We start from the raw sequence: 20279 nt of genomic DNA, 5'->3' as shown, positions 1-20279 counted from the left end.
TTAAAAAAAAAAAAAGAAAAAGAAAAAGAAATAGGGCACCTGGGTGGCTCAGTGGGTTAAGCCTCTGCCTTCGGCTCAGGTCATGATCTCAGGGTCCTGGGATCTAGCTCCAAGTGGGGTTACCTGCCTAGTGGGGAGTCTGCTTCTCCCCTTCCCTCAGCCTCTCCCCCCACCCATTGTACTCTCTCTCTTTCAAATGAATAAATAAAATCTTTAAAAATAAATAAATGGGGGCGCCTGGGTGGCTCAGTCATTAAGCATCTGCCTTCGGCTCAGGTCATGATCCTAGGGTCTTGGGATCAAGCCCCGCATCAGGTTCCCTGTTCCACAGGAAGCCTGCTTCTTCCTCTCCCACTCCCCTGCTTGTGTTCCCTCTCGCTGTGTCTCTCTCTCTCAAATAAATAAATAAATAAAATTACTCTCAAAGAGAGAAAAAAAGGAAGGTTATTGCTGTTTTTTAAAAGATTTGTTTATTTGACAGAGAGAGAGAGATCACAAGTAGGCAGAGAGGCAGGCAGAGAGAGAAGGAAGCAGGCTCTCCACAGAGCAGAGAGCCTGATGCGGGGCTCAATCCCAGGACCCTGAGATCATGACCTGAGCCGAAGGCAGAGGCTTTAACCCACTGAGCCACCCAGGCACCCTGGTTATTGCTATTTTTACTGGGGAGGTCATTCTTTTATTAAAGTCAAATTTGTCATATTTCCCAAAAAACTTTTCAAAAAGATTTTATCTATTTGCGAGAGAGAGAGAGCACAAACACAGGGAGCGGCAGTTGGAGAAGAAAGCTCTGCACTGAGCAGGGAACCTTTGTGGGGCTTGATCCCAAGGACCCTGGGATCATCCCCTGAAGCGAAGGCAGACACTTAGCATCAGCTGAGTCACCCAGGTGCCCTTTTCTCTAAGAACTTATCAACAAATGTAACTTTTTAGTTTCCTAGAGATTTATGCATATTTTTTCTGATATAGCATTTATTGGCTTATTTTAATAGTCTCAGGACTCAATCTTAAGGTGATGGGGTGGACAGAAGGTAGACACTGTACAACTTAAAAAGGAAAACTGAGGGCACTTGGGTGGCTCAGTGGGTTAAAGCCTCTGCCTTCGGCTCAGGTCATGATCTCAGGGTCCTGGAATCAAGTCTCGCTTAGAGCTCTCTGTTCGGTGGGGAGCCTGCTTCCTCCTCTCTCTCTTCCTGCCTCTCTGCCTACTTGTGATCTCCCTCTGTCAAATAAATAAATAAACTCTTTTTTTAAAAAAAGGAAAGCTGATATTTAGATTATTTTTCAGCAAATGCATTCAGTACTGATGATTATCTCAGCAGATCAGAGGTAATATTTACTGATCTTTCTTGACCTAGAAATGACACATGCAGTATCTTATATCTCTAAAACTCTAGTTTCATGGCATGATGGTCAAGAGTGAGGGCTCTGGAGACAGGCTGTCTAGGTTAGAATACCAGCTCCATTACTTATCTTGGGCAAATTATTTAACAAATCTTGGCACTGTTTCCTCAGTTTTAAGTTTTAAAGTTTTTAAAAAACTTTAAAGTTTTAAAAAAACTTAAAATAGCGCCTGACACACAGTAAACACTCAATCATTATTACTGTTATTTGTATAACAATATAAATTTTGCACTGTCTATCCTATTCATCCAAACTCATTGGATAAGCCCCTATTCAATGCCAGGCACAGAGACATCTGAGTTATTAAGACAAATCGCCCAACATCCCTGCACTCAAGATCTTAGAGCAAAATAGAAAGAAAAAGATTTGGTGCTAGAACACAGGGTTTGAGGTGCCTGGGTAGCTCAGCCGGGTAAGTGCCTGTCTTCTGTTCAGGTCATGATCCCCGGGTCCTGGGATGGAGCCCTGCATTGGGCTCCCTGCTCAGTGGGAAGTCTGCTTTTTCCCTTCCCACTGCCTCTCCCCAGCCCCCCAATGCTCCAGCTAGTGTTCTCTCTCTTACTTGCTCTCTCTAAATTAAATAAATCTTAAAACAACAACAACAACACCACCACCACCACAGGGTTAACTTGAATCAGATTCAAGGAGTCTCTAACAGAAATTAGTATTTCCTTCAACTACTAATGTTAGTGATTTCACTAACATGTTAGCAGTGCCTGTGGCTTTGTTTCCAGGAGAAATTACAAATATTTCCATATCGAATTACAGTTCTTGCAGGTATCTCAAAATATTATTTGTCCTCATCATTACTCTGAATAATGATAGTTATTAGATTGGATCTGCTGCTAGATTTTATTTAGTACCTTTAAAAAGAAGGACCTACAGGGTTACCTGGCTGGCTCAGTCAGTGGAGGATGCAATTCTTGATCTCAGGGTTGTGGGTTAGAGGCCCACATTGGTCATAATGCTTAATTAAAAGAAAAAAAAAAAGAAGCACCTACATCACAACTTAATTTTTTACTATTTTGGTTTGTTTGTAATTGATTTTCTTCATAATCTGATAGATATTTATGCATTTTTTTAAAGACTTTATTTGACAGAGAGAGACACAGCAAGAGAAGGAACACAAGCACAGGGAGTGGGAGAGGGAGAAGCAGGTCTCCCGCAAAGCAGGGAGCCTGATGCGTGGCTCCATCCCATTACTCTGGGATCATGACCCGAGCTGAAGGCAGACACTTAACAACTGAGCCACTCAGACGCCCTTATTTATGTATTTTTTTTCATTTGACAGAAAGATCACAGGTAGGCAGAGAGGCAGGCAGAGAGAGGGGGAAGCAGGCTCCCTGCTGAGCAGAGAGCCCAATGCGGGGCTTGATCCCAGGACCCTAAGATCATGACCTGAGCTGAAGGCAGAGGCTTAACCCACTGAGCCACCCAGGTGCCCCAATTTATGCATTTTTTAAGGATTTTATTTATATTGGAGAGAGGGTGCGCACATTTGAGCAGTTGGGGAGGAGCAGAAGTAGAGGGAGAAGCAGATTCCCCACTGAGCAGGGACACCCTCCACCACCACCTGGGTCTTGATCCCAGGACCCTAAGATCATGACCTGAGCTGAAGGCAGATGCTTAACTCCCTGAGCCACCCGGTCACCCCATCTTTGTACATTTTTAAAAGAAGAGGTCTGTCCATAGGTTTCAACAGACTGCCAAAGGGGTCCATGGCATTAGAAAGGTTAAAAATCCCAGCACAAAAGTCTGTGTAAGGAAGATTGGGGGCCCTAATGAAAAAATGCACAATAGGGAGGAGTACAAAATGATCCTGTTTTGTAAGAGAAGCTAGGTGCCCTTGATTTTAAAAACCAACTTAAAAAAAAAGTCAACTTTTGAGGTACTAAGAATAACTTTCTTCTGATTGCAAAGGTGCATAGGAATTGCATTTTAAAAAGCTGTGTTCGTCACAGCCCTGCTACTACATGAACATGTAATTTCTCTGAGCCTATTTCCTCATCTGGAAAATGAAAATAATGCCAGCTTCATATGATCATTATGAAAAAGCAAGATAATGTATATAAAGGCATATTGATAATTATAAAGGTTAAAACAGTTGCTATTCTTCTTTCCTTGTCCACAAATCTAATGTTATACTAGGTTATATATATATATATATATATATATATATATACACATGTGTATATATATATATATATATAGTCTATCATATCTCATATATATGTATAAAGGACAATGGGGCCTTTGCTTTTTTAGGAGTTCACAGCTCAATTGTGGATATGTCCTGAAGGCTAAAACACACGAAACCTGGAAAGCAATTCAAATTCCATATGAAGTAGGAAACTAAACACACATATGTCATTGATGGTGAATTGGCATGACAAGTTTAAAAAACAAACGTCACCCCACACTTAAGAAATAACAACACAAAATAAATTAGCTGTCCACAGAAACAACCAACTGGGTGATGACCTCTGGAGCAAAAAGGTAACTCATCAATTAACTCTACCTTGTCCCAGGTAATATGGTATTTTCAGTGTTCTACATACATTCAGGACAAAGAATACAAAAAGAGAGAACTGGTTACTATGCCTCTTCCACAGCATGGTTGGCTTGGATCCTCATGACCAGTACTGGTTAACTACTGTCTGTTAAAACCAGGCCCATGCCAAGGCCAAGAACACTAACAAGGAGTTCTCATGGGAAAGACGCTTTAAAACATCCTGACTTCCTTAGCTCTACTTCTCTGTTCTTCAAAGACGGATGATAACCTGTGACTTCCTTTTTTTTTTTGGATTGTACCTGTTCCCCACACTCCCTGGCAAAGAGAAAACCCTATATAAATGAGGAATCATTTGCTGATTATATTTACTGTTAATATAATAGCCTTCTGGTCTATAACTTGGTATTTTGTGACTTATCTAATGCGATTCAAAACACTTTTTTTTTTTTTTTTGGAAGTAGAGAGTAGCAGAGAGTACAGAATAGTAGAACAAATAAGAGCATTCTGAACTTTTTATCTGACTGAAAATATAGGCTATACTTAAAAATCAGCAACAGGTATACCTTATTTCAGATGTGTTCCTAAAATGCCAAATTTTATATTAAACGCATCATGTGTAGAGTTCACTTTCTTAAGTAGCTAATGCTTTGATTAAAACCAGTACTTCAGGGGCGCCTGGGTGGCTCAGTGGGTTAAAGCCTCTGCCCTTGGATCAGGATTCTGGGATGGAGCCCCAAGCTCCTTTCCCGCGTTAGGAGCCTGCTTCGCGGCGCCCCCCCCCCCCACACTTGTGATCTCTGTCTGTCAAATAAATAGAATTTTAAAACAAAACAAAACAAAATAAAAGCGGTACTTCAGATGTCTGAATAACTGTTCCAAAGACACCAGTTTTGGAAACAGCTTGAATAACCATTCCAAAGACACTTGTTTTGTAAACAGTGTTTGCAGTTAACTTCTATAAAGGTCCCAAAGTAGACATTTGAAAAATGTTATTGGAAGTTATGAAACGGTTCTGTGTTTGCAGACTGGGACTTTGGAAGATAATGTTTCCTTTTAATGGAATATAAGATCACAGTATTTGAATTGGCTAGAACATCTCAGAGATCACCTTGTCCAACCTGAAATTCAAATCTTTTGAGTATTAGCTCAACTCCAAACCTGTCTGTAGGAGGGGACTAAATTGGGCCTCTGCATCTGTCTTTTTAAGCAGGACGGGCAAAACAACGGATTCCCCCTCAAGTTTTTCAGCGCAAGATGAATAGGTTCTCGAGGTTATACGTACTTTTAAGAAATCAGTTTACCCCTCCGACCACTCCTATGGTGCCCGGCGGGCTGAAGTGGGGTGGAGGGGGGGAGTTGGGGGGGGCGGGGAGGGGGGGGGAGTTCAAGTATCTAAGTCTTGCTTCCAGCAGTCGGTAAGCCACGACTTTCTCAGTAACGATCCTGAAGCTTCAAATCATCTACCAAAAATAGTTTTCCTCATTTTATAGGTGATTGTTACACATAAACCGCTCTCTTTGGTAGAGCCCGGTCGCGTCCGACAGCTGCAGCCGCAGCCCCCGGGCTGCCCCCCATCCGCTCAAGGGCTTTGCGGGGTGGGATTCGGCCAGGGGTGGCTTGGGGCACGTGGTGGCTAGAGGATCGGGGACGCGATCCCCGTCCCGGGAGCCCCTTTACCAAAAAACGACCCACCCATCTCCCAGTCAGGCCCCTTCCCGCGAAGTTAGAGACTCGATGACCCGTAATGTATCTCCGTTCATTTCACAGGCCCCGCGCCCCCAGTTCCTCAGAGGCCCGCCTCTCTTCAGGGGTCTTCTACCCCCCTGGGGGCGGTGACTGACGACGCTCAGAAGGCGAGAAACGGCTCCCTAAGCCGCTCGCCGGGTCCCTCTCTCCCCACAATGCACCGGGGCCAGCAGGAAGGCCGCTCCGACCCCTAATTTTCCCGCGAATTCAGTTCAAAGAGGCGGCCGGGCCCGCGATCGGCAGCGCGCACGGGCCAACCAAGCCGCGCCTCCGCGAGAAGCGCCTCCGCGTGACTGACGGGAGAATCCGCGGGCCAACGGGCTGGGCGGCCGGGCGGCGCGCGCTCCCGCCGGCCAATCAGGACGCCGGGCGGGGGAAGTGGGCGGAGCGAGGCCAGGCTAGGGTGAGCGGCCTCCCGAGCGAAGCGGGGCTCTCAGGAGGAGACACTTTTTTTTTCCTCCCTCCTTCCCTCCTCTCCTCCTCCCTTCCCTTCCCCTCTCCTCCCCTCTCTCCTCCTTCCCCCCTCGGTCCGCCGGAGCCTGCTGGGGCGAGCGGTTGGTATTGCAGGCGCTTACTCTCCGGGGCCGCCCGGCGGGTAGCTGGCGGGGGGAGGAGGCAGGAACCGCGATGGCGCCTCAGAAGCACGGCGGTGGGGGAGGGGGCGGCTCGGGGCCCAGCGCGGGGTCCGGGGGAGGCGGCTTCGGGGGTTCGGCGGCGGTGGCGGCGGCGACGGCGTCGGGCGGCAAATCCGGCGGCGGGGGCTGTGGAGGAGGCGGCAGTTACTCGGCCTCGTCCTCCTCCTCCGCGGCGGCAGCGGCGGGGGCCGCGGTGTTACCGGTGAAGAAGCCGAAAATGGAGCACGTCCAGGCTGACCACGAGCTTTTCCTCCAGGCCTTTGAGAGTGAGTGTGTTTGCGGCTTTGAGGGCAGGAATACCCCCTCTTCCCGCATTAGGGGGCCGGGACACTCGTGCTGGGCCCCCCTTCCTCGCCGGGACTCGACTTGATTCGGGAGTGGAGGGAGAAATTGAGGGGGTTGTTCCCACTTGAGGGATTACGGGCAAGGGGGTCCGAAGTCCAGGTAGGGCCTTAGGGGGAGGTGGACCTGGGGGTGCAGGTGAGGTTCTTGACTCCCCGAAGATTGACCCGAGAGCTTGGGCAGTGGGGCCCCACGTTTAAAAGATGAGGCTTTTAGATGGGGAGGTTACAGTTGGACTGAGGATGCAGTCAGATCCCGAGACTAGTTCTTGCTTTCTTTCCTGTCTTTTCTTACTCTGGAAGTACAAGGGTTTCGGTTGTACGTTTTGAGGAGTCAAATAAAGCTTGTTAAGAGAGGAGTGCAGGAAAACCGACCCAATTGTCATTTGCCTGAAATGCTTTCGCACTAACTTGGTGCTGCACGTTAACATGGCACCTTTGGATGCTTGAAACCTTTCAATTCTATCCACCCATTCCATGGGTACATAAACTGAGTCGGGTAGCGCTTAGAGTGTCTACTCTTGAGACTGCCACGGAATTTTGCCCGTTGTTACTTGTCTTAATTCCAGAACATTTTCTTGTGTCAGTTTTGGCTTTAAAGGTCTTGTTTCAGGGGCAGAACTATGACTTGATTTGAAAGGAAGGCAAGGTGTCTGGAAACAAACAATAGAATTTATTAAAAACATCATGACTGTAAATAATCTCAATTGTCCTTTAATGAGTATTAAATCGTGATTGTTTTCCTTCTTGCTTTTGTGTACATTTTGTAATTTGGATGATCGCTAATAGCTAAATAACAAGAAACTTGAAAAAACTCGGCTTTACCGCCGAATGTAGTTATTTACAATTTTACCGTGGCATATGTTAAAGGCTTGGTATCAGCTGTGCTTGAAAAGAGGTATTACGTTGCTTAATACCCTTCTTTCATTCTCTCTTATTAGTGCTTCTTGAAATTCTAATTGGAATTTAATACAAGGAATTTCAGTTTTTATTGAAACGAATATTGAACCTGCTTGAGAGATTCACAGTCTTACTTTTGCTTAATCTACTTTGAAAAATCTGGAGTGCTTTAAATTGGAAAAATGGAGAACTGAAGGGCAGTGATGACAATAAACGTATATGTTTGTACCCCTTCTAAATTATCTTCTCTCTTTTTTATGTATTTGACACTAAAACTAAACTAACTGAAGATTAAGTGGAAATTTAAACATTTCTTTCTAAATGTGATGCAGAGACAAAGCTGCCAAGAAAGTTTAAGCTATTTTTGCTTTCTCATGAGTCTGCCTTGGAGGAGTAAACTGTCATTAAGTGCTAGATTTTAGCACAAAACAACTTGATTCTTCTCTAATATTGATCTTAATTTCTGGGAAGTTAAAATGCTTTGATACATATACTGATGTAGTAAGTTATCTTTAGTTCCTTTTGATACTTCTTTATTTAAAGAAATGTGATACTACTAAATGAAAGGAACTGGTATTGTTGTATATAAAATATATATATATTTTTATTTCTGAAGGCAAATGAATTTTAACCAAAGAGCTTTTAAAAGCCTAGGGATTTGTTGATTAAAAATATATGTTAAGCTAGTATTTACATATTGGGATCATATTTATATTGAACAAAATAGATAAAAACTTCAATTATAATTAAATATTCATTGGAAATTTTAGGTATAGTCTGTGTCTCATTTCTTTCAGTATTGGCTGACTTTCATTATACCTTCATTAGGACATCTGCAAAACTGTTTGATTCTGTTTCAGCTTACTACTAATTTTTTAAAAGACCAGTTAAAAAGTGAAAATTTATTCTGTTATTTAGTATCAATAAATTCTTCTGCTGAATCCAGCTACCTCATTTTAGCTCATTTTTGGGAGGAGATGGGTTATAGTTTCAGTTAGCTTAATTAAATCAGTATAATTAGTCTTCGGTTCTACATACAGACTAGTTTAAAAGGTAGCTTCCTTAGAAATGGCAAGGCTTAAGCACGAGATAGTAGAGAACCTTAAATTTAAAATAAATGTAATTGAGTTTTGTGAATATATGCCATAGACTGTCTTTTGATGTTACTATGCATGCTAATTTTCTTGATGTCACTATTTAGTACATGATTTTCATACAGGTGATTGGTTTATATTGGTTATAATACTGGCTGGACTGGTTATTTTCTTGAGAACTTAAGTAATCCTTTTGTTTCCTGTTACCTAGAACCAACGCAGATCTATAGATTTCTTCGAACTCGAAATCTTATAGCTGTAAGTAGTCAATAAAATTAATGAATATTACTTTTTTCTTAGAATTTTGCCTATTTAATTTTAATATTTTGAAACCTTTTTTTTGTAGCCAATATTTTTGCACAGGACTCTTACTTACATGTCTCATCGAAACTCCAGAACAAACATCAAAAGGTATATTTTTATGAATCTTATTTTGAGTTGATCAGACAATGTTAAAGTTTTATTTTAAGGTACTGTTTATAATTAAAGATTAAATACGAAAAAGTGGCTGGTTGAATTGGTTGCCAAGCGATTTTTAATAGTATCATTTTTTAAAATCTAGTTTATTACCAATTTTTTTTCTAGTAGAAATGATACAGTAGTGGAGTGAATGAAGTAATTTTACTGAATAATATTTTTATATTGTGCTATGAGTATTTTCAAGTTTGAAAAAGCTGAGGATTTAAATATTAAAGGGCTCAGGGAAACTATCCTCAATACATAAGTTTAAGTTAATTTTTAAATATTTCTTATATGTTGTAACAACGAAGAATTTGCTTCCATAATGATAGGTTCAGAAAGTCTCATTTTATGTCTTTGGTGGTGGTTTTTCTAGAAGAGGAAATATTTCTGAACTCCATAGACTGACTGTTCTTAAAAAACAAGTCTTAATTATCTAGTTTTCAGGTGGACTCTGGGGGTGTCGATCAGAGCTTATTTTTGTTTAAAACATGCAATATTTAACCATATGTAATTATGGAATGCTAGTTTCTTATCCTACATGCAAGGTGACTGAGTATATCAAATGAACAATTTTAAGTTTAAAGGAAAGAGCTTGTATTAAGCATTTGGTATTGTTAATCTTGACTCACTAAAACCATTAAGCTATCCCAATAGACTCTGAAACCAAACTCCTTTGGAGCCTCCTACTGATGATTAAGTAAGCATCATGTTTCTATGGCAAGACTTGGTTTAGCTTTGTATATATATGTAGGTGTACTTTGAAGGATTGAAATGTTAAAACTATTTGTCTTTTGGTAATCTTTCTGAACAGAGAGTGTATGTAAGCGATTGTGTGTTCGTGTGTTACATTTAATAGGTGAAGCTTGCCAAAAGCCTAAATAACTAGGAGAAGAAGGTGATGGATTAGGCAACAGAATTAAATTTGTCAGCTCTTTGCCTGTCTGTGTCATTATTTGATCTATGCCGAGGTTCAACAGACTTTCTGTGAAGGAACAGATAGTAAATATTTTAGGCTTTGAGGTCCAGGAGGCAGAATTAAGATTATTAGTTAGAATGTAAGTAGATATTTACACAAAAAGAAAAAAAAGTTCACAGTTTTTTTTATTGATAAAATTTAAAATCTAATAATTGAGTACAATGCTTTGTAAAATATGCCTGCTAGTGAGAAGTGTGAGACTCTTTCATTTTTGTGCAGTGGGAAGAGATGGCATTTACCTTAATTGGGGTTTAGTTACTGTTCAAATCAATTGCACATATTTATCCATAAAAGTCATTCTTAGCTTGTGGTTTGGGTACAGGCAGTAGGCAGGATTTGGCCTGTGGTTCATGGTGTGCTGATTTCTGATTTATTCTATAAAACTAGGAGATTTTGATTAAGTAGCACTTAACTTTTTTCCTCTAGTATTTTTAATATGGAAGATTGGTTATCATTTAGGATGTGGCCTGATTTTTATTTAAAAGTGATTAGGTTTGGGGGTGCCTGGCTGGCTGTCAGTAGAGCAGGAGACTCTTGATCTTGGGGTTGTAAGTTTGAGTCCCCTGTGGGTGTAGAGGTTACTTAAACATTTTTTTTTTAAGTGATTACGTTTTTTTAAAACAATGAGTTAATCCATAATTAAAAAAATACGTTTAAAATCTAAGTTCATTATTGTCATGTTTGTTTATCAGACTATTTGACTCTCTCCTTGTGGGATACATTTCTGTTGTCTGCTAATAAGTAGAGACAGGTTTAAAAGCTTGGTAGAAGAAATTACTTTTCTTAATTTATTGCTTTTTAGGCAAAAAATTGTCTTTCGGGGGAGCTTTGCAGCTGTTTACTAGGCAATAAACATAGAAATCCCATAGTTTTTATTCCATGCAAAAATGCATTAGGAATCACTTAATGCTTTTGTCATGTGCCTGGCTTATAAAAGACATTGAAATTAATTTTTAACAAATTGTACAACTTATAAATCCTCAGTTGAGTGCTGTTCTTTTCAAAGTAGCTGGTGGCTTTGGAAGGTGGTGAATTTAGCCTAATGGTGTGGGCTTTGTTAAACATGTTTTTGGGACTCCTTTTATAAAATCGCTTTTAATATCTATCCTTTGCTCAAAATGTTTTGGGACTCCTTTTTTACTCTTATAACAGCATAATATTCATTGTTGGAATAAATATGTCACTCCCTTTGAGGTCATGCAGTTCGTTGTGATATTAATTCTAGTATGTTTGTTAAACTCACCTTGTACTTTAGTTTCACTTCATAGAAGTATTCACATTCTATAGACTAACACAACACTCATATAGTGGAAATATTTGTGAGGAGAAGGGCATCTTTTATTGAATCTATTTTACTAGAGTTCATGTAAGTTGTTTGTGAATCCTCCTAAGAAAATTTCCTGGAGTTTCTTGAATTTCTTGAATTTTAAAAATATTCTCCTTTTTGATGATCTTTTGATAACGGTTTCCCTTGTTAAATCTGAGCTGCTGTAGCAGTATCTTTTTAAAGAACAGACATACTTGGTGCTGGGAGTGAGACTGCTTTTGTATAGTTGCTTATGTGATTTGTTTTTTGTGTTTTTTTTTCCTAAAGAAGGCTGGGTTGCCTATATTATCTTAACCTATTTCACATGTTTGTTAACACTCAGCTTTCCTATGCACACCTCCATAATGTTGGAAGAGATGAACCTTGTGACTTACAGTCTTAACTTTTCTTTCTTACAGACAGGATTTCTTCTTAATCATTGCATAAAGAAAAACTTATCATTCTTAAAAGTTTCCAGTAACTTTACAACCTTCCTCATTAGTACATTTCAGTATTTATACTGGATAGTTCTTTGTAACTAGCCTAAAATAATCCTACATTTTTCTTCTTTCTTCTCTCTTATCTGTGGAGATTGAAAATGTATTGCCATCCTTCTAAAGTACTTCCTTTATGCTCTATTGGATGAAACATTAATATTGAAGTTTTCAGTAACTCTAAAGGTAAAGAGAGAAGCTTTTTTTTTTTTCTAAACAATCTTTTGTTAACGGAGGCTATTTTTCACCTGAACTGTAGATTGCATCAATTCTGCTCTTATTAGTATTTTACTGTAATATAATTACATTAACATTTCTATACTGATAATTTTTTATTATAGTAGTTGAGTTTAGTAGCTGTTAGGAGGAAATGAGCCTGATAGTAATTTCTAGTGTCTGAATTCAAGGTTTACAAAGTAATTTATGTGGAGTACATTAAGTTTTTAATGTCTTAAGTTTGAAAAAAATGTATGAGTTGAGAAGAAATATTCATTTCCAGTTAAAATATGTGGGTCTAGATTTTTAGCTTCTGTCTGTAGAACTAATATAATAGACCACCTTAAGAACTAAGATAAGGCTTATTTTAGAGTCCATTCTTAAATTGCTTGGGAGTATATGGGAGTTCTTCTTAATTTAAATTTCTGTTTTGTGGAAAAAGTACCTTTTTCTCTTAAAGTTCTGGAGTTAAAAGCTAATAATTTTATTATGATTTGATGGGCATGTCCCCTAAACTTCATAATTTTTCCATGATGTTTGATAGCCATCTCTTTATTATGACATATCATTTAACTTTAGCCATTGCTAATAATCTTTGAGGATGTTTTGTTTATTTCAGATTTTTTTTTATAAAATATTTATTTTTATGTAGTTGTGTTACCACATATTTGTCAGGTTACTTAATAGAAATAGATGGATGTTTCAAAATATGTGATTTGCATTTGTTTGGTTCAGTCCAACAGATGCTTGATACCTTTCAAATGTAAGGTACAATGATGTGGCTTTCCTTGAAGAAAAGCAGTCTCTGCCCTTTAGGAGCTTATAGTCTAGGAGAAGAAATAAAATATTTATGCAAGTTCACATTTATGAGACTCTATGTCAAAATAAATATAAGCCAGTTGTCATAGGTAAGGGGAAATCACTCTGGTTTGGGACTAATTACAAAAGGTTTCATGGAAAAGATAGCTTTTGAGATGGGACTTCAAGGGTTGTCTGCTGTATTATAACATACACTGTTTCAATGTAGTATTCATTGTTATGGCTAACTATCCACAATTTATCTTATTAAAAATAATCAAAATCAGATTTCCACCTTGCCTATTACAGTGACAATAAAGTATAATCTTTTTTTTTTCCCAGTCGAGAAGTGATTATTTTGTTTATCTGTTTCTTTCAGGAAAACATTTAAAGTTGATGATATGTTATCAAAAGTAGAGAAAATGAAAGGAGAGCAAGAATCTCATAGGTAAGATAACCTATCAGTTTACATTAAGTGACACACTTGAGGAAAGAGGAAAAAATTTTAGTGATCATTTCTCTAGTGATCACCCCAGTATTGTAAGGAGTTAGAAGGAACCTTAAAGGTCAGTTGGTCCAAACTCCTATGTAAAAGCAATTACTGATTTTATAGCATCCGTGGCAGAGAACCCTTAAGCCTCATCTTGAATACCTCCAGTCTGGCGACTCACTGTTATTCTAAGGCAGTTGTGTGCACTGTTATTTATTTACCAGTTTCTTGCATGTTGACTCAAAGTTTCTGTAGCTTTTGCAGTTGATATTAACCATACTACCTCACATAAGGAGGGATGGAGACTCATATTTATGGTATACTTACTATATATTAGATGGTATGCCAGGTTCTTCACAATATCACATTTCTTCTAAATAATTGTTTTCAAATCTGAAAGAGGCTGTCTTTTCATCTTGTCCTTCCCCATATTTAGGCCTTTCAAAGTATTCCTAACTTTATACTTGAAATACGTTTTTCACATAAGAGTTTCAGAAACTTGACACTTTGGACAGAATCTATTTATTGTATGTTTTCAAATGTAATACCTAGAACTAATCCCTAAAAGTTCTGACTATATTGTCTAAGCTAGACAGCGTGTTTCCATTTTTTCTTTGATATGTAAACTAAAGAAAGTTGAGTATCATTCTAAAGAGACAGAGAAACTTGGGTGGTAGTTGTTTATTCATTGACTACTTTTAGGGAGAATACAAAAACTAAAAATGTTAGATTTTTTAAAAAATGAAGCTGGTTTTAAAAAAAGATTTTTTTAAATTGCCACAACAGATTGTTATCTCTCAAAATTTTAAATCATAACTTATCGATTAAAGATAGGGTGTACACTGACTTAATGATATTTTATTTATTTATGATTTTTCATTTTAGTAACTGGTATGTCATTTTTGCAGTTGCTTATATTTTAAGTTTGTCTTTTGAATTAGGTCATTTTGTTACTTGAATTGTAAAATCACATTTTTAATTATATATCTTGTAGGATTGAACTGTAATTTATATTTCCATATCTAGGCAATCTTGACTTGTAAATAAACTGTCATATTCCGTCCTAGAAGCTGAGATCCCAAATCTTTACCCGATCTGTCTGTTCTTGCCCAAGGAGTACCTTAAAACATAGAACTAAGAATGTTCTTTGTATGTGTACTTTCTGTTGCTTCAATTTCTATTCCAGATCCTTGTCTGGTTACCTACCCTAGACAGAGTTCTTGGGATCCTCAGGGCCTTTTTTATGTAAAGTATAAGCTGTAGTCAGAGCCTCATCTTTGAGGTTTCCTGGTTCTTTTCTCCCGAACATTTTAATAATTTGCCCTCCAGGTCTTTCAGAGTTTGTGTGGGAAGGAAGAATGAACCAAGAAGAAAACTTAACCCTTTTCTTTATCTTTCCCATTAAGGCTCTATCTTTATCACTGCTAAACCTACTGGTATCTGATTGTGACATTGGCTTTGATAAATACTACAGAGCTTCCCTTAGAATATGTGTTGTGAGGGAGATAGGTAATACTAGTCAGTTCTCTCTGAATAATCACTCATCCATAATTTTTTTTCCTTTTGACCCAGTCGTTTCAATAGCTAGGCCAGTACTCTTAACGACTGAGCCACCCAGGCGTCCCAGGCCAGTACTCTTAACAGAGCTGTTTTTAACTCACAGAAGCATCAGAGGGTTGCAAGAATTCCTTCCTGTAATTTTGAAAAACAACTTTTTCAGTCTTTAGGATCCACATGAGACTAGTGAATTGGCCATTTCAACCCCCCAAGATAGATTGATCCATCTCTCTCTCTTCTCTTTCTCTCTCTCTGCTTGCCTCTCTGCCTACTTGTAATCTCTATCAAATAAATAAATAAAATATTTAAAAAAAAAAAGAAATTTCAAAATAAAATATCAGACCTAGGGTTGACTGGATGGCTCAGTTGTTTGAGTGTGCCTTCAGCTCAGGTCATATCATGATCCCAGTGTCCTAGGATTGAGCCCTGCATCAGGCTCCCTTCTCCCCCTCCCTCTCTGCTGCTCCCCTTGCTTGTGTGCACGCATGCTCTCTCTCTGTCAAATAAATGAATAAATCTTTTAAATAAATAAATAAATAACAGACCTAACTATGTTGGAGCTTAATGGCCAGCAAGGCACTTTAGGCCCCAGAGGTGTTGAGTTACTGTGTGCTAAGTGCTTCAGCATCACTCCATCTCCTAGGATCTTTATGAATGTTGTAGTGTCACTCCTGGAGGCAGTAAAATAAATTGGGGTATTGCTTTGTTTTATGTTTACCCCCAAGGCTTGGTATTATTAAATCACTTAAATGTATTTCTCATCTCAAATTAGGCATAATCCTGTTGTTCCATTAAACTTAGAAGTTCCCTAGACACCAGTATGTCATGCCTGCACTGTAAAACTTTGTAAAATCTGTGGTCAGATTCTTTTACAAGAAAACAAAATTAATCTTTGTTTTTCCCTGACATAAATTGGTAGAAGTTAAGTCATATACCAAAACTTAATCTGTCTTCCCATTTATATTTTTTATTCTGTACCATCTCCGACAGATCTTACTCAGTTTAGTTGAATCCTGGATTTGTTCAGCCGTGGTAGCCTGGGAGTATTCCATTGGTTCTCATGTTCTTTCAGCACTTGGAAAATTGTAATGTCTCTACTCCCAAATTCCATGTATTTCATTCTCCAAAGTTCAGTGGAATATCAAGATAAAAATACTATAATACTATAGCCACAAAGTAGAATAATCAACTACCTGACTTATGTATGTCATTTGTAGTAACTTATAAACCAAGCCAAATTCCCAGCATTATCTGTGCAAAATGAAGTTGGTGTTCAAGGATCTTTTATTGACATACATTCTAGATCGACTATTGTCTTTACTAGTCACAGATATTGGCAGAACATATTAGGGGAAGCAACTGATGGGGGGGAAAATGGACACTTCATGGTTTTGACTTCTTGAAGATGTCAGTCAACATATGGCAGTAGGCCATAATTGACATTGTAGCCCTACCTCAATAATAAACCCTATTGTTCTTGAAGATTGTTTCTTTTCTTGGGATGCCTGGGAGGCTCAGTCAGTTAAGCGTCTGCCTTCAGCTCAGGTCATGATCCTAGGGGTCTGGGATTGAGCCCCGCATTGGGCTCCCTGCTCAGCAGTGCCCCCCCTCCCCTCCGCTGTGTTTGCTCACTTTCTCTCTTTCTCTCTGACAAATAAATAAAATCTTTTTATTTATTTATTTATTTGACAGAGACACAGCGAGAGGAAACACAAGCAGGGGAAGTGGGAGAGGGCGAAGCAGGCTTCCTGCCTGATATGGGGATCCATCCCAGGACCCTGGGATCATGACCTGAGTGAGCCGAAGGCAGATGCTTAATGACTGAGCCACCCAGGCACCCCAAATAAATAAAATCTTTTTAAAAAATTGCTTCTTTTCTTGAAGAATGGCTTCTGAAAATTCCATACTAATTAGAAGATTTTTTCGTAGTGGTTGTGTCTTCAGTCTCAAGTTTTTCCTGCTGTTTATCCTTGGTTTTTTGGTGTGATGGGGTATATTTAAAATATCTTTATTTTCTTTTTATTTAGAATGTCTGCATAATTCCTTGTATTCTGTCCTCTTAAATTCTTATTTGGGTTTTGAATTTATTTTGGGTTTTGACCAAATACTTTGGCTTATTGGAATAAAGTTCTGGTCTTTCTTTAGTTTTCTATCCTAGCAGGATCCCAGGAGTCTTTTGTACTATTAGTACTACCAGTTTTGGAATTCTGTAGTCCTGACTCCTTTGACTTCTTAAGTGCATGTCCATTGGCTGAAAGATAGCATGAAGGGGTTTCCAAATTGGAGTCGTGTGCAAAGGTATTTGAGTTAAATAAAAAGCAAAATTTCTCCTCTCTTTTCCACTTAAATATCATCCATTCCTGGTCCTCTTTTAGCAGCTGGAGAAATCCCCTCAAAAGATACCAGAACTAGAACTTTTACTAGGGACATTTTCAAGTTTTAGTAGGTTGATAACATAAATTGCCTCATCACTTCTTATTTGTTGTTAACACCTAAGCTTTTAAATTAGTAATCTTTCTTTTCTAAGCATCTTTTGTATAAAGAAGTCCAGATTTGTTTTTTTTTTTCTGAGATCCAGGTTCAGAACTTTATACTAGTCTTAGGGCATATAATGGTGAACAAAACAGATGAAGACCTTGCCTTTATGGGGGAAAAAGATAAAATCGTATAATATGTAATTGTAAACTAATGGCTAGGAAAGAAAAAATAGGGAAACTGAATGTATGAAGCAGGTGATCCAGCTCTTGTTTGGGATCTTGGATTTGGTAATAATGATTGGTGGTCAGGGAGGGTCTCCTTAAAAAAATGAGTTGAGATATGAAAGATGGATGTAGGAGTAAAATGGGGACTGACAGGGTGAACAGATAGGTGATTCTGAATAAAGGGAATAGTATAGGTATGTCATTTGAGGCCAGAGCAGCTGACTAGAAAGAATAAGGAGAGTGACTAAGGCTAGAGCAGATGATCATGGCTAGATAATGTAGAGCCTTGGAGGCTATTTAAGCATGTTGGTCTTTATCCCAAGAAAGCCATAAAAATATTTTATTGTTATTTTTTTAAGATTTTATTTATTCATTTGATAGAGATCACAAGTAGGCAGAGCAGCAGGCAGGGAAGGGAAGCAGACTCCCCACCAAGCAGAGAGCCCGATGTGGGCCTCAATTCCAGGACCCCAAGATCATGACCTGAGCTGTAGGCAGAAGCTTAACCCACTGAGCCACCAGGTGCCCCATAAAAATCTTTTTAATAGTTATATTGAATTACTGGTGTTTCCTTTTGTAGATTTTGTAGATTTTTGTAGATTTAACTGCATTTTGAAAACTTAAGTCTGCTTCTTAACTCAGTTTTTTGTCTTTTCCACCATTAATGAGATCTGATGTGTTTCTCCCCTTTCTCTCTTTTTTAACAATCTTGTATTGGCTACAAGTTTTGAAGTTATTTTTAAATCGGCATCTTTTCATGTTGGGTTTTAGTTGTTCCTATTTCAGAACTTCAGTTGTTCCTATTTCAGATTATTTTTGTGTACTTATTCTTGAAGGTGCCTTATCAGTCGCTACTGAACATACCCAATTCTTTTTTTTTTTTTTTTTTAAGATTTTATTTATTTATTTGTCAGAGAGCAAGTGAGCACGAGCACAGGCAGACAGAGTGGAAGGCAGAGTCAGAGGGAGAAGCAGGCTCCCTGCAGAGCAAGGAGCCCGATGTGGGACTGGATCCCAGGACGCTGGGATCATGACCTGAGCCGAAGGCAGCTGCTTAACCAACTGAGCCACCCAGGCGTCCCTGAACATACCCAATTCTTAAGTGTTTAAGAACAAATTATTAAGATGTCTCTCCGTGTATAATCTTTGAGTTTACAAAAATTCCTTTATATTTTGTCTGTTATACTTCTTAAAGGGGATTTATTTATTTGTAAAAGACTCCATCCACTCATTCAGCTTTATCTTCTCATTACAAAGTGTTCCTATCCTTGTGTCCCAACCTTAGAAGAAACCCTGGATTCCCAGAATATCCGGCTTGATGTAGTCACCAATTTCTCAGTTTTACAATTCATAGCATGAAATGTATAAGAAAAGTTGGGTAACTAACTTCTAACAGTGTTGATGCCAAATATCTTATCATCCTGTTATGAGGTAATACAGCCATAACTCTAGAAATGAAGCCTTACACATGCCATTGTTAGATTAATGTGTACAAAGTAGAGGCACTAATCTTGGTCTCTTTCCAGCATAAAACCTTGGTCCTTTGGTGAGATCTGCCTATTCTTAAAATTTGAGTTTCATACGTGAGTGAATGTCATCTCAGAATGTTAGTCCCTTATGAATTTATTTTTATTTTATTTTTTTTTAAAGATTTTTTTAAAAAAATATTTTATTTATTTATTTATCAGATAGAGATTACAAGTAGGCAGAGAGGCAGGCAGGTGGGGTGGGGGGAGAAGCAGGCTCCCTACTGAGCAGAGAGCCCGATGTAGGACTCGATCCCTGGACCCTGGGATCATGACCTGAGCGGCTCATCCGACTGAGCCATCCAGGTGCCCTTTTTTAAAGATTATTTATTTATTTATTTGTCAGAGAGAGCGAGAGCGAGCACAGGCAGACAGAGTGGAAGGCAGAGTCAGAGGGAGAAGCAGGCTCCCTGCGGAGCAAGGAGCCCGATGTGGGACTCAATCCCAGGACGCTGGGATCATGACCTGAGCCGAAGGCAGCTGCTTAACCAACTGGACACCCAGGTGTCCCAGTCCCTTATGAATTTAAATTTACTTCATTCTTTATATGTTTATACTTGAAATCTTACCTCAAAATTTCAATTCCTCATCTAGTTTCCTATTGCCCCATTGGTTGATTCCTCAGAAGATACAGATAGGGCATGTATCACAAAGATGAACCAAATCCTTATCCTGGTATCTAATCCTGATTAAGTTAGATCACAGCCTGAAACCAAATAGGCCTGACTAGTCCACATGTTTCTTTGCCTTCCATTCTGATTTAGCTTAGCAATTAAGATACGGACAGAGCCACAAGAGAGGGAAGAGGGTAAATCAGGAAGGGAAAGAAAATTGCCCCTTTTTCTTGAATGAAACCACCTATGGAAAAGAGAAACTAGGCCTCATTGTTTTGTTTTATTCTAGGTACATATTAGAGTGTTTACTTTTAGAAGGGGGAGTTAGAGGAGAAATTGTGCTTAGCAAATCACATTCACAAAGTTATTTTTTTAAGCTGGTTAATTGAAATTTGGAGTTCTTTTCCTAAAGAAACAATGTTAGAATGATAGCTTCCTATTGGTCAACATGTTAGGATGTGCTTCCTATCTCATTTAACTTAAAACATTATCATTTAAAACTGTACCTC

At 38.9% G+C, this 20279-nt stretch overlaps 1 protein-coding gene across 2 annotated transcripts in view; it reads left to right on the top strand.

Annotated features, from left to right (window-relative positions):
- Window positions 1-6037: 6037 nt before the first annotated feature.
- SUZ12 (SUZ12 polycomb repressive complex 2 subunit) overlaps window positions 6038-20279 on the top strand; it is a 43836-nt gene continuing 29594 nt past the window's right edge. The window contains exons 1-4 of one of the 2 annotated variants that reach the window (XM_045070036.1): window positions 6038-6560; window positions 8841-8887; window positions 8976-9040; window positions 13261-13329. In XM_045070036.1, coding sequence (XP_044925971.1) covers window positions 6287-6560; window positions 8841-8887; window positions 8976-9040; window positions 13261-13329 — 455 coding nt within the window. In that variant the 5' untranslated portion in view covers window positions 6038-6286. The remainder of the gene's footprint in view (window positions 6561-8840; window positions 8888-8975; window positions 9041-13260; window positions 13330-20279) is intronic. The other variant, XM_045070037.1, reaches the window with a different exon arrangement.

Source organism: Mustela putorius, unplaced genomic scaffold, assembly GCF_011764305.1.
Source record: "Mustela putorius furo isolate JIRA1106 unplaced genomic scaffold, ASM1176430v1.1 tig00003962_pilon_pilon_pilon, whole genome shotgun sequence".
NCBI lineage: Eukaryota > Metazoa > Chordata > Mammalia > Carnivora > Mustelidae > Mustela > Mustela putorius.
The sequence above is the reverse complement of the archived record's forward strand: the minus strand, read 5'-3'. Positions and strand labels throughout refer to the sequence as shown.